Genomic DNA, 14,874 nt, shown 5'->3' on the forward strand with positions numbered 1-14,874 from the left:
TTTTTTTTTAGTCACACGGTCAGATTCCTTTATGTCCAAGACATCTGTACAAATTGCTGTAAGATTTCTACTGAGTAGACCAGTTTCCTCTAAAGTTATGGCAAATTTAAAGTACTGATGAAATACAGTTTAAGGTTCAGCACGTTTGGGGTTTTGAAAGGCACCAGTGAAGATTGTCATAGCATATGTATACTTTGTTTCCTCCTGTTTGACGTCTTGAGCAGGTTATAGAACAAACCATCGTGATCTAAGGGGAGTGGGGAGCAATAACTGTCCAAGCTCTGAGGCTTGAAGCAGTCCTGTAGTGTCACCTGCTGGCATCAGAGGCCCTGGGAAAATACGGTAGTGTGCATTATCAGAGCTATCACCAGACAGTAAGAAAAAGACCAACAACCCAATGGGAAAATGGTCGAAAAACAGATAGCCCTGTCACAGAAAAGAAATGCAAATCGTGTTTAAACTTGCAAAGAGGCTTATGAGTCTTACTTATAAAAAAGAAATTTTTTTTACCTGTCAATTGGAGAAGGGCAAGAAGGTTGATAATAATAATACTGTTGGGAAAAAAAGGAACTCTCATATGTTCTTGGAAGGGCAGTCTGGCAATTATCTATCAAAATTATGACCCCAGCAATTCAAGTTCTAAAAATTTATTATACAGATAAAATTATACATCCATGCGTAAGTGTATGTTCAGCAGTAGTCCTTGAAGCATTATTTGTAGAAGCAAAAGACAGGAAATATCCAAGTGTCCAGTAACAGATGGTGCGTCCATATCATGGAATACTGTACAGCTGTTGAAAAGAAATGAAGGTAGAGCTATGTGCTGATATGGAATGATCTTCAACATCAGTAAATGAAAAAGTAAAGTACAGAACAGCGTCTAGTTTGCTGCCATCTGTGTTTGAAACATACTCAAACAAACACACACAAGCGCACATGTATGTATATATCGGGAATATGTACGATTCTAGTACCTGTGGTTGCCACCAGAGAGCTAAGTCACAGACATGCATGTTTCACTGCTGTGTCCTGAAGAGTGGCTACCAGATAACGTACCTCAGTGGCTAAGGAAAAGTAACTTGCAGCAACTCTTCAGTTTCTTAAATTTGGTTACGTTGGGATTATATTTGTTTTTTGGGTTTGTTTGCTGAGGCAATGATGTAATACAGTTATAAGAGCTAATAATACTCTTTAGTGCTTGAAGAGCCAGGCGCTGTGGCCAGCACTCACTGTTTCATCTTTAACCCTATGAAGCATAGATACTCCTCTCATGACACCTTTTTAGGTGAGGAAATTGAGGTGCGAAGAGATTACATACCTGGCTCAAGGTCACCATGTCGTAGTGGCATCTGCTGGCTCTGGGTGTGGCCAGCTCTGGAGCCAATGTTCTTCCCTGTCTATTTTACTTAAAACAATGGTTGGAATACCTGTGGCATCTCCCACGTTGTGTGTCATCCACTCCCAGGAGTCTGATCAGATTTTGCAGGATTAAGTGTTAACAGTGTCTCCTTCTATTAAATTGAGAGGTGTCTTGTCACAGAAAACAAATACTAGCTCCCGCCAGACTTTAAACGCCCATGCCTTATCCTTACCAGGATTCCAAATAGACCACTGCGTAGAAGTTTCAAAGAAGCAGATTTTTAAAACTACCCTGTGAAAAAGCTTCACGACCATCAGAATTGTTGAGCTGAGGCCTGGCCTGTCTCAGAGGAATCACTCAGAGGCTAGAGGACCATCTGGGAAACCTGCTTGGGTCCCCTGGGTGCCAGGTCATCTGATGACCTTGTAGTACCCTTCTAGCTAAATGCTCTGGCTCTTTAAATCGCAACTCCAAGGTTGCTCTTAATTTTAAGGAACATGTTGGGGGAAATGGAAAGAAATTAGGCAAGTAGATGTCAAAATGAAAGTATGATTTATTATGTCAAGAGAGCCAATTTTATGTTGGGGAAAGAATTTTGTTAGAAATGTAGTATCTTGTTTTTGAAAATGTTCTTAATTTTTTTCTTTATACAAATAATACATGAACATATGCTCATTGTATAAAGAAAAATTCATGATACAGAGGAAAAAGTATAAGGGGGAAAAGTGAGTCTGTCACTCCACCCAGATTCCACTCACCTCCTTTACCTGTAGGTAACCACTGCTAACACGTGTATATCTTTCCAGACATTTACCTGCCTTTAAAGACAGGCATACAGAATCTAAGGGAGAAAAAAAAAGAACCTTAGGGAAAGGTTGTATTTGCTTGTTTTCTACCTGTATAAATAGGATTTGTGTGTGTGTATATGTGTATGTATAGTGTATTTCTGTGGTTTGCTTTTTAAATTTCACAGTAAATAGATCCCGTAGTTCTTTCCATGTTGTTGCATATAGACGTACCACATTCTTTTTAAAATCTACAAAATGTTCCATAGTTAGGAAAATGGCTGAATTATGAAAAAAGCCTACCAGTGACATTTAGGTTGTCTGCAGTGCTATTACAAACATAACACAGTGAACTGTGTGAACGTGCACCCACACAAGACCGAAAGCAAGGGTGCATTTTAAATTTTAATGACAAGTCACCCTCCAGAGAGGCTGCCTTACACTCCCACCAACAGTGTGAGGAAACCCTTTCCCCACTACTTGCCAGTGTCAATTAAAGGAGCCTTTAAATGTCGCCAACAAGATGGGGAAATCATTTCTTTTGTGTTTCCTGATTACTACTGAGGCTGGGCAGCTTGTAGTTGATTCATTGGCCATTTGTAGATCTTCTGTGAACGCTGAAATTACATTGATCTAATGGGGGGTTTATCTTTTTGATTCATAAGCCTGCTTTATATTAAGGACATTAACCCTTTGTCCACTATATCCGTTTGGGACAGTGTCTCCTAATGCATACCATATCTGTTTTTATCTTTTTTTTTGAATGTATAGTTGATTGATTTACAATATCATGTTAGTTTCAGGTGTACAGCAGAATGATTCAGTTATACGTATGTATATTCTTTTCCAGATTCTTCTCCCTTATAGGTTATTATAAAATATTGAGTATAGTTCCCTGTGCTATCCAGTAGGTCCTTGTTAGTTGTCTTTATTTTTTTTCCTACAAGAGAAATAGAAATTTTTATTCAAGCCAAATTTGAGGATTATAACTGCGTAGAGCAAAGCTCTAAGCACTGTTCCCGGTTATCTATTTTATATATACTAGTGTGTATATGTTAATCCCAATCTCCTAATTTAGCTGTCTCTCACCCCTTCCCCTTTGGTAACCATAAGTTTGTTTTCTGTGTCTGTGAGTCTCTTTCTTTTTTGGAAATAAGTTCATTTGTATCTTTTTTTTTTAGATTCCACATATAAGCGATATTATATGATATTTATGTTTCTCTGGCTTATACTTCATTTAGTATGATAATCTCTAGGTCCATCCATGTTGCTGCACATGGCATTCTTTCATTCTTCTTTATGGCTGAGTAACATTCCTCTGTGTGTGTATACACATATATATCACATCTTCTTTATCCACTCCTGTCAATGAACATTTAGGTTGCTTCCATGACTTGGCTATTGTAAATAGTGCTGCGATGAACATTGGGGTGCACGTATCTTTTTGAATTATGGTTTTTTCCAGGTATATACCCAGGAGTAGGATTACAGGATCATATGGTAACTCTGTTTTTAGTTTAAGGAACCTCCATACTGTTCTCCATAGTAGCTGCACCAATTTACATTCCCACCAACAGTGTAGGAGGGTTCCCTTTTCTCCACACCCTCTCCAGCATTTACTGTTTGTAGACTTTTTGATGATGGCCATTCTGACTGGTGTGAGGTGATACCTCATTGTAGTTTTGGTTTGCATTTCTCTAATAATTAGCGGTGTTGAGCATCTTTTCATGTGCCCATTGGCCGTCTGTATGTCTTCTTTGAAGAAATGTGTATTTAGATCTGCCCATTTTTTCATTGGGTTTGTTTTGATACTGAGTCACATGAGCTGCTTGTAAATTTTAGAGATTAATCCCCTGTTGGTCACATGGTTTGCAGTTATTTTCTCCCATTCTGTGGGTTGTCTTTTCTTTGCTTATGGTTTCCTTTGCTGTGCAAAAGTTTTTGAGTTTAATTAGGTCTCATTTGTTTATTTTTGTTTTTATTTCCATTACTCTAGGAGACAGATCCAAAAAGATATTGCTGCAATTTATGTCAAAGAGTGTTCTGTCTAGGTTTTCCTCTAGGAGTTGTATAGTATCCAGTCTTACATTTAGATCTTTAATCGGTTTTGAGTTTATTTTTGTGTATGGTGATAAAGAATGTTCTAATTGTATTCTTTTACATGTAGCTGTCCCAGTTTTCCCAGCACCACTTATTGTGAAGAGACTGTCTTTTCTCCATTGTATAGTCTTGCCTCCTTTGTTGCAGATAAACCCACGCACCTATGGTCAATTTATCTCTGGGCTTTCTGTCCTGTTTCATTGATCTATATTTCTGTTTTGATTACTGAAGTTTTGTAGTATAGTCTGAAGTCAGGAAGTCTGATTCCTCCAGTTCCATTTTTCTTCCTCAAGGTTGCTTTATCAGGGTCTTTTGTGTTTCCATACAAATTTAAAAATTTTTTGTTCTAGTTCTGTGAAAAATGCCATTGGTAATTTGATAGAGATTGCACTGAATCTGTAGATTGCCTTGGGTAGTGTAGTCATTTTGACAATATTGATTCTTCTGAGCCAAAAACACGTTATATCTTTACATCTGTTTGTGTTGTCTTCAGTTTCTTTTATCAGCATCTTAGTTTTTGGAGTACAGGTCTTTTGACTCCTTAGGTAGTTGTATTCCTAGGTATTTTATTGCTTTTGATGCGATGGTAAATGGGATTGTTTCTTTAATTTCTCTGTCTGATCTTTCGTTGTTAGTGTATAGAAAGGCAACAGATTTCTGTGTATTAATTTTGTATCCTGCAACTTTACCGAATTCATTGATGAGCTCTTGTAGTTTTCTGGTAACATCTTCAGGATTTTCTATGTGTAGTATCATGTCATCTGCAAACAATGACAGTTTTAATTCTTCTTTTCCTATTTGGATCCCTTTTCTCTTTCTTGTCTGATTGCCATGGCTAGGTCTTCCAAAACTATGTTGAATAAAAGTGGTGAGAGGGGACATCCTTGTCTTTTTCCAGATCTTAGAGAAAATGCTTTCAGCTTTTCACCGTTGAATATGATGTTAGCTGTGGGTTTGTCATATACAGCCTTTATTATGTTGAGGTATGTTCCCTCTGTGCCCAGTTCCTGGAGAGTTTTTATCATAAGTTTGGGTGCTGAATTTTATCAAAAGTTTTTTCTGCATCTATTGAGATGGTCATATGGTTTTTATTCTTCAATTTGTTGATGTGGTATAGCACACTGATTGACTTGCTCCATACTATGTCTTATTTATTTATTTATTTATTTAGGCTGCGTTGGGTCTTTGTTGCTGCACCTGGGCTTTCTCTAGTTGCAGCGAGTGGGGGCCACTGTTCGTTGTGGTACGCAGGCTTCTCACTGCGGTGGCTTCTCGTTGCAGAGTGTGGGTTCAGTAGTTGTGGCTCGCAGGCTCTAGAGCGCCGGCTCAGTAGTTGTGGCGCACAGGCTTAGCTGCCCCACAGCATGTGGGATCTTCCTGGACCAGGGCTCGAACCCGTGTCCCCTGCATTGTCAGGCAGATTCTTTAACCACTGTGCCACCAGGCAAGTCCCCATACCATGTCTTTTAACTTTGCTGATTTTTACCTTTTGCCATGGAAAAAACATTAAAGATTATGTTGTCAAATTTGTTGTTTTTCCTTTGAGACTTCTGGATTCTGTGGCTTCATTAGAAAAGCTCTCCCATCCTAAACTTAAAAAGCACTTACCCTAGGGCTTCCCTGGTGACGCAGTGGTTAAGAATCCACCTGCCAATGCAGGGGACACAGGTTCAAGCCCTGGCCCGGGAAGATCCCACATGCCACAGAGCAGCTAAGCCTGTGCACCACAACTACTGAGCCCGCGTGCCACAACTATTGAAGCTCGCGCACCTAGAGCCCGTGCTCCACAATGAGAAGCCGCCGCAATGAGAAGCCTGCGCTCCGCAACAAAGAGTAGCCCCCGCTCGCTGCAACTAGAGAAAGCCTACGCAAGCAACGAAGAGCCAACGCAGCCAAAAATTAAAATTAATTAAAAAAAGAAAAACAGTTAACGTATAATTTTTGCTTCCTTTTCGTGTTGGCCTTTATAGTAGATCTTTAATCCTTTTGAAAATTTAGTATTGTCTGTGTTGTGAACTAGGGGCTGTTAAGTACTTATAAAATGAAGAAACTGGTGAAGGCAAAGGTTTACATTTAAAGCTAACGGTCTATGATGCTTTAAGAGAGATGTTTGTCATTTCTAATAATTTTTATATGTTTTTTCAACTGTAAGTATTCTGAGCTAAGCATTTTGAGTCTGTGTCTAGTTTCGTTTCACTTTCATTTTACGTGAGAACAGGGATTTCCTGTGACCTCTACTCTGGAATTAGAAGAGTCAAATTCTGTACATGCCAGGGGGGGAAATGGGGGGAAGGGAAAGAAGGGGACAGGAGGAAAGAGGGTGGGAGGAAATGAGGGCGAGCAGAAATTTTGAAAGCGTGTTTTTAAAAAGTTGGAAGAAGCTCTGTACTTTCGGGATTATCATTTGTCTGAGTTTGTCAAAACCAATTCTTCATTCTTACTCCAAATTACTTATTTCCTTCCACTTGGCAGTTGAAACAAGGCCTCCTTTACCTTAATTCATTAAGTTAGCTGATGTAAGAGTTTTCCATTGGGTTTGCTAGTTAAGATGACCTTGGTGGTTTCCAGTAGGGATTCGTTTGCAGTTTATTGCAGACACTCATCTAAAATTAGAAATCACATCTTCTAATATCCATTCTGCAGTGATGTATTCACATCAGAAAGCAGTACTGGGAGTTTTCTGCTAATCACATGTAGTTAGTTTGGAGGCTTCCTGCCCCGGCTGGTCAGCTGTGGACTTGAAGCAGAGGTGTTGCAAAATCCCCAGTCTCCAGGCTGTCAAGCTGCAGCAAGTGGGGCAAGAATTCATGGGGTTTGAACTGTCACCTGCGTGTTTCAGTACATTGCATTCTTTCTGAGCTTTTATGCTCAGTCTTTCCCTTCTTTAATTATCCGTGTCCTTTTCTGTTGGTCCTGCGTCCATTTAACTCAACCCATTAGTCTGATAGTCCTTGTTTTCTTTTTTAATTTTTATTTTATATTGGACTATAGTTGATTACCTGTGTTGTGTGTCAGGTGTACAGCAAAGTGATTTAGTTACACATATGCATGCGTCTATTCTTTTTCCAATTCCTTTCCCATTTAGCTTATCGTATTGAGCAGAGTTCCCTGTGCTATACAGAGGTCCTTGTTGTTTACCTGTTTTAAATGTAGCAGTGTGTACATGTCAATCCCAATCCCAAACTCCCAATCTATCCCTCCCCCCACCCTTCCCCACTGGTAACCATAAGTTCATCCTCTAAGTCTGTGAGTCTGTTTCTTTTGCAAATAAGTTCATTTGTATCATTTTTTTTAGATTCCACATTAAGCAATATCATGTGATATTTGTCTTTCTCTGTCTGACTTAGTATAATAATCTCCAGGTCCATGCATGTTGCTGCAAATGGCACTCTTTCATTCTTCTTAATGGCTGAGTAATATTCCGTTGTATATATGTACCAAATCTTTATCCATTCATCTGTTGATGGACATTTAGGTTGCTTCCATGTCTTGGGTATTGTAAACAGTGCTGCAGTGAACAATGGGGTGCATGTATCCTTTCGAACCATGTTTTTCTCTGGATATATGCCCAGGAGTGGGATTGCTGAATCATATAGTACCTCTATTTGTAGTTTCTTAAGGAACCACCATATTGTTCTCCATAGTAGCTGCACCAATTTACATTCCCACCAACAGTGTAGGAGAGTTCCCTATCTCCACACCCTCTCTAGCATTTGTTGTAAATTTTTTCATGATGGCCATTCTGACTGGTGTGAGGTGATACCTCGTTGTAGTTTTGATTTCCATTTCTCTAATAATTAGCAATGTTGAGCATCTCTTCATGTGCTTTTTAGCCATCTATATGTCTTCTTGGAGAAATGCCTATTTAGGTCTTCTGCCCATTTTTTCATTGGGTTGTTTGGTTTTTTGATATTGAGTCACATGAGCTGTTTTAAAATTTTAGAGATTAATCCCCTGTTGGCGACATGGTTTGCAATTATTTTCTCCCATTCTGTGGGTTGTCTTTTCATTTTGTTTATGGCTTCTTTCGCTGTGAAAAAACTTTTATTTCCATTACTCTAGGAGATGGATGGAAAAAGATACTGCTGCGATTTATGTCAGAGTGTTCTGCCTAGGTTTTCCTCTAGGAATTGTATAGTATCCAGTCTTGCATTTAGGTCTTTAATCCATTTTGAGTTTATATTGATGCTTCCAATCCAAGAAAAATGGTATCTTTCCATCTGTTTGTGTCCTCTTTGATTATGTTCATCAGCCTCTTACAGTTGTGGTCTTTTGCCTCCTTAGTTAGGTTTATTCCTAGGTATTTTATTCTTTTCGATGTGATGGTAAATGGGTTTCTTTAATTTCTCTTTCTGATCTTTTGTTGTTAGTGTATAGAAATGCAGCAGATTTCTGTGTATTTTGTATCCTGCAACTTTACTGAACACTGATGAGCTCTAGTAATTTTCTGGTAGCATCTTTAGGATTTTCTATGTGTAGTATCATGTCATCTGCAAACAGTGATACTTCTTCTTTTCCAATTTGGATTCCCTTTCTTTTTCTTCTCTGATTGCTGTGGCTAGGACTTCCAAAACTATGTTGAATAAAAATGGCAAGAGTGGGTATCCTTGTCTCATTCCTGGTCTTAGAGGAAATGCTTTCAGCTTTTCACCATTGAGTATGTTAGCTGTGGGTTTGTCATATATGTTGAGGTATGTTCCCTCTAGGCCCACTTTCTGGAGAGTTTTTATCACAAATCAGTGTTGCAGACAAAGCTTTTTATCAGATTCATCTATTGAGATGATCATATGGTTTTTATTCTTTAGTTTGTTAATATGGTGTATCACACTGATTGATCTGCAGATACTGTAGAATCGTTGCATCCCTGGGATAAATCCCACTTGATTATAGTATATGATCCTTTTTAAGGTATTGTTGGATTTAGTTTGCTGAGTATTTTGTTGAGGATTTTTTCATCTATGTTCATCAGTGATATTGGCCTGTAATTTTTTTGGTGATATCTTTGGTTTTGATATCAGGGTGATGGTGGCCTCATAGAATGAGTTTGGGAGTGTTCCTTCCTCTACAGTTTTTTGGAATGCTTTCAGAAGGGTAGGAGTTAACTCTTCTCTGAATGTTTGATAGAATTTGCCTGTGAAGCCATCTGGTCCTGTACTTTTTTGTTGGGAGTTTTTTCATCACAGTTTCAATTTCAGTACTTGTGATTGGTCTGTTCATATTTTCTGCTTCTTCCTGGTTCAGTCTTGGGAGATTGTACCTTTCTAGACATTTGTCCATTTTTTTCTAGGTTGTCCATTTTACCGGCATATAGTTGCTTGTAGTAGTCTCTTACAATCCTTTGTATTTCTGTGGTATCAGTTGTAACTTCTCCTTTTTCGTCTCTACTTTTATTGATTTGAACCCTCTCCCTCTTTTTCTTGATGAGTCTGGCTAAAGGTTTATCAATTTTATCTTTTCAAAGAACCAGCTTTTAGTTTCATTGATCTTTTCTGTTTTTTTGTTTTTATTTCATTTCTGTTCTGATCTTTATTTCTTTCCTTCTACTAACTGGGTTTTGTTTGTTTTTCTTTCTCTAGTTGCTCTAAGTGTAAGATTAGGTTGAGATTTTTCTGTATTTTGTATACAAGATATATTTTGCATAGCTCTGAACTTCCCTCTTAGAATGCTGTGCCCCATATATTTTGGTTTGTCTTTAGGTATTTTTTGCTTTCCTCTTTGATTTCTTCAGTGATCCATTGGTTGTTTTAGTAGCATATTGTTTAGCCTCCACGTGTTTGTTATTTTATAGGTTTTTTTCTTGTACTTAATTTCTAAGCATTGTGGTCAGAAAAGATGCTTGATATGATTTCAGTTTCCTTGAACTTGTTTTTAGTCTTAGCAAGTTTTATTCTAGAAGTAATCATTTTTTTAATCCAGAAGAATGCAAAAGTGTGATGCATAAAAGCTATTCATCACTCATCACTCTGTGTACAGTGAGCCCACATCCTTCTAGGCCCTTCAGTGTGTACTCGACGTTTGTTATTGATATTGAACTTGTTACAGTAGTAATTTTTAAATTATTATGCTAATATCTCCCATTATTTGCCAATTTCTAGACATTAAACAAGAATTGATAAATCCGCAAATATAGTGCAACAAACAAAATTGTTTTCTAGTGCCTGGTATCAGAACGATAAAGGAAGCAGTCATTTTCCACAGCTGTTTTTTAAAACAGGGTTGAAGAAAACCAGGTTATTAAATGTGAATTTTATTAAACACAGATTACTTTAAAATTTAATTGATAAAATACATTTACTAACTATAAATTACTCAGATGTGATCCATTGAGTTTTATATCTTTGGAGCTAGCCTCACTTGTAGTGCTTTTTTCATTTTTATCTTGAAAATTCAGACGGAAAGATTAGGTTATATTATTTAAACACATTTTACCAAATTCATTTTTTCCCATTTTCTCAGTATACTTGGAGAAGCAGGCATTAGTTGGGTGCTTTGCTCTCTCTGTACTCCCCAAACAAGAGCTCCTAAATATTCATATATATTCCCAAGGTTTACTGTTGTGATTCAGAGAAATTCCAGGCACATATGATCTACTTGGTTTATTTATCGTATTTTCTTCTTTCTAGGTATTTTTTGATTTAATGAGGGAAATTCGAGCCAGAAAGATGGAAGACAGCAAAGAAAAGAATGGGAAAAAGAAGAGGAAAAGTTTAGCCAAGAGAATAAGAGAAAGATGCTGCATTTTATAATCAAAGCCCCAAACTCCTTTCTTATCTTGACCATACTAAGAAATATAATTTATAAGCTTTGCCACTGAAGGCTCAATTGACTGAAATTACTTTAACATTTTGGAAATTGTTGTGTCTCTAAAAGCATGAATTGGAACTGCACTGAGAGTCAAATTCACTTAAAAAAGAAATTAATGTGGCTTCACCAAGAAGCAAAGTCCAACTTATTTCATAATTGCCTACATGTATCACAGTCCTGAATGTGGCGTGGGCACTTGTGTTTTGCTGGCAGTCTTTCTTGAACTATTCAAGAGGTGAGATGGGGGTGGGCAATGGGAGGAAAGGCTACTTCCTCTGGTTTATTATAAAGCTTAAATTTTATATCATTTTAAAATGTCTTGGTCTTCTACTGCCTTGACAAATGACAGTTGTGAACATGAGAGTTAAACTGTACCACTTTTTTTAACCATTGTTATGCAAAATATAGAAGAAAAAGTTACTGGCATGATTGTTGCATATAGTTCAACTGAGAAATTCATCTGTGAATCTGCATTAATTACCCGGTGATTAACTTAGAAAAGTGGTGTAAACTTGTACATGGAAATTTTTTAATATGCCTTAATTTAGAAACCTAAAGATACCCACTTACATCATTCTGGGTGTGTCCTCACTGTGCCGTGGGCCCATTGCCCATGTGTCCTGGTGAGAGAATATATGTCAGGATGGAGGACAACGTTTGTGTAGAAGATTCTCGAGAAATTAACTGGTAGGAGTCTGTCCAAATTTAAACTGTGTGCCATACTCTGGTTCTTGAAAGTAAGGTTCCAGAGCTTCTTGATTGCATTTAATTAAGTGTAAGGTAGTTTAAAATAAAGGACCAGCGTCTACTTGTAAGATAATTTTAGACTATGAGCATTCAGTACCAGTTATGTCTCAGTGAACCCTCTTTCTTTAAGATGCTGGTCCCTGGAAGTCCCTTTCTGCAAGTGGTGAGCATGTGGTAAGACTCTGATCTCCTTGGAGTAGAGCACAGGAAAAGCGTGGACGGTGCTAATGCGTTTTGCACTGGAACACTTCAGAAAAGTCGTGCTCGCCATCTGGTAACTTCTAAATTTGTATTCCCGAGGTTACAGTTTGTACGGGAGTTACTGGGATTATTTGTAGGCTGTGTTCGTAATGAATAACACTGTCTCTACGTTTTCCTAAAGTTAACATCGAACAACCAAACCCAAGGATAGTGCAGAAAAGATGTCTGGCACCAAACAGTAGGCCGTGTCCCCACTGTATGGCGTGCCCGCTGGAGGGCCATGATTTCAATGGGAGATTTACCACTGTCAGATTTTTCTTTTCTTTGTAATGGGACTAGGACAGTTTGATTCAACAAAGTTTTTGTTTCTTTTTGCTCAGTCCTAATTTCAGCAAGTCAAAGATGTGTTCAGGCATTCCAGGTGACAGATGTGTAGGTAAAGTTAACAAAAATAGGCTATTTAGGAACTGAACTCTTTAGATATTACATCCGGCTTGTCATATTAAATATTTGTCCTTAAAGGGTTTGAGATGTACATCTTTCATATTTTTCATAGGCTGTGCCATGTGCAGAATTAAAGTTACCAATGTAAGCGCGGCCCCGTGGGCCCAGCGATCTCCGTGTGTACTTGTTGCAGTCTCATTTAACCAGGGGTCCTAACGACTAACATTGTGACTTTGCTTTGAGACCTTTCCTCTCCTGGGTACTGAGGTGCTATGAAGCCAAATGACAAAGATGCATCACATGTCTTAGGCTGATGCCACTACCCGATTGGTTTATTTGCAATTTGAGCCATTTAAAGACCAATAAACTTTCTTTTTTTAAATGTTTGTGGTGTTACTTGATGTTTACAATATAACATGTAAAATTCAGATTTATCAACCTGGGCATCCTTACCAGAGACTTGACTACAACTAAATCTTTTGAGCCATTAGTTTAGGGACTTCTGTGTGAGAAGAATTCTGTGCCAGATTTCCTCAGTCAGGATCATCATTGCTTAGGTTTAATCAAGGCTCAGAAATGGAGGAGCCCCATGTGCAGAATTGCACGGAAGACACTCTTCTGCTGTCTTGAAAGTCACAAATGTATACACTGCTTTTAGAATACTACTCCACGCTGGAGTGGGTAGGTGGCAGCTTTATATTCATTTTCTAAATCAGAATGAGCGCCAGGGATGCTTGAATTTCCAAATTGTGGCAGGAGAAACCACCCCCTTACCATTTCATCACACTTCAGGCCATTCTCTCTCATTTGATGTCTGCTGGGCAATTGTGGCCTATTAATCACACAGCCTATGGGTTAGAAACGATCTGGCCCAATACTGAACACAACCCCTCAAAATCCAATTCATTTTAATTTCCTACTTAACTCATAAGCAGTGCCAGAATGAACACATTTAAGTTACAAATGGCATCATTTTAAATCTCACTGTGTGGACCCATTTTTAACACCAATAATGGGCATGATGTTAGATGTTAGGTACCAAACAAAGCTTAGATTAAGTTGTCTCAAAGTGAATCGGAATGTCATTTTCAAAATTCTGTGACAAGGATGTAAAAAGATTCGGCAGCCTCATCTAACTGCCCTAAGAGTAAAACTATTTACCAAAACTTCCTCTAAACTTTTCAAAGTAATCCTTTTTATTTAATCCAGTGTTGGAGTAGATTCACCTGGCTGCCCACACAGGAGGGGAAGATAGCTCATGAAGTCCTAAGGGTTGGTATGGGCTAAGGAGTCTGAATGGCACCTGAAGCTAATGGAGAGCCAAAGTCCCCTTTAGCAAATTACTTTGGAAGTGAAGAGTGGCAGGTCAATGGAGGTCTTCCTTCATGACCTTAGTTTTTGATAGGTTTTTATGGACCACCTACTGTGGGCACTGCTGGGAATACAACAGATGGAAGGACAGACATTCACAGTGAAGAAAGTACCTATGTGTTCCATGCATAAGGAAAGGAAAAGAAGTTTTTAAAGAATAAGAGATTAAGCCTAGGTCTCCTTACACGGGGCTAGACCCCCTATTTGTTATGTTTGTAAATTCGTATAATAGCAAACACAGTGTGTGTATTCTGTATGCGCCATGCACGGCCTGCAGGATCTTAGTTCCCTGACCAGGGATCAAACCTGGGCCCCCTGTAGTGGAAGCGCACAGCCCTAACCACTGGACTGCCAGGGAATTCCCTGTATTTTTTAACCTAATATTAACCCTGTGAGGTAGGTGCTGTCCTTAACCCCTATTTTGCAGAGGGAAAAACTGAGGCATAGAGCTGCTGAATAACTTGCCCAGGGCCACAAAGCTGGTAAAATTATTAACTGGGATTGGAAGCAAAGAAGTCTGGCTCCCGAGTCCATGCTCTGAATCACCGCACAGAGGAGTAGAGTGGAGACTAGAATTAATTATTCAGTGGCCCGTACTATTGTGGGAAACATCCAGGATTCCCCCAAGGCTGCACCACCTAGTCAATGATTGCCTTCAGAGTTTGCAGAGGTTGCTATGAACAAAAGAGGCCTCTTGCGCTTACAGCCTGGTTGCTGAGAGAAAGATCAAGTGTGGGAAGGAAAACCTTGTGCAGAGCTCAGCTCTGGAGTCAGCCTTACAGTGCTTTTTCCATAACATCAGTAAAGAGGCAGCATTCTTTGGCAGGCCAGAAACCTTCATCCCGTATTTCTTTAACTACAAAATAATTTCCCAGTCCTTTGCTCAAGCAGCCCTGAGTGCAGCTGTTGTGGACAACTGCCTATAGACAGGAGGTGGGCGGGGAGGGACATTCAGCCGTCTGTATTCTCAGTCCTTACAGAAGCACCATTTATGGGGAGAGAGAGGGGCCCAGAGAGCATCAAACGTCTGTTTAAGAGAAGCCATGACAGTCCAGTGGTTAG

General features: G+C 38.8%; 1 protein-coding gene across 2 annotated transcripts in view; it reads left to right on the plus strand.

Annotated features, from left to right (window-relative positions):
• Positions 1-12,827, plus strand: part of RALA (RAS like proto-oncogene A) — a 76,973-nt gene extending 64,146 nt beyond the window's left edge. For both annotated transcript variants that reach the window (XM_032643303.1, XM_032643304.1), the window contains one exon: positions 10,869-12,827. In XM_032643303.1, coding sequence (XP_032499194.1) covers positions 10,869-10,991 — 123 coding nt within the window. In that variant the 3' untranslated portion in view covers positions 10,992-12,827. The remainder of the gene's footprint in view (positions 1-10,868) is intronic.
• The last annotated feature ends 2,047 nt before the right edge of the window (positions 12,828-14,874 follow it).

This window comes from Phocoena sinus, chromosome 9, assembly GCF_008692025.1.
Source record: "Phocoena sinus isolate mPhoSin1 chromosome 9, mPhoSin1.pri, whole genome shotgun sequence".
Classification (NCBI taxonomy): domain Eukaryota; kingdom Metazoa; phylum Chordata; class Mammalia; order Artiodactyla; family Phocoenidae; genus Phocoena; species Phocoena sinus.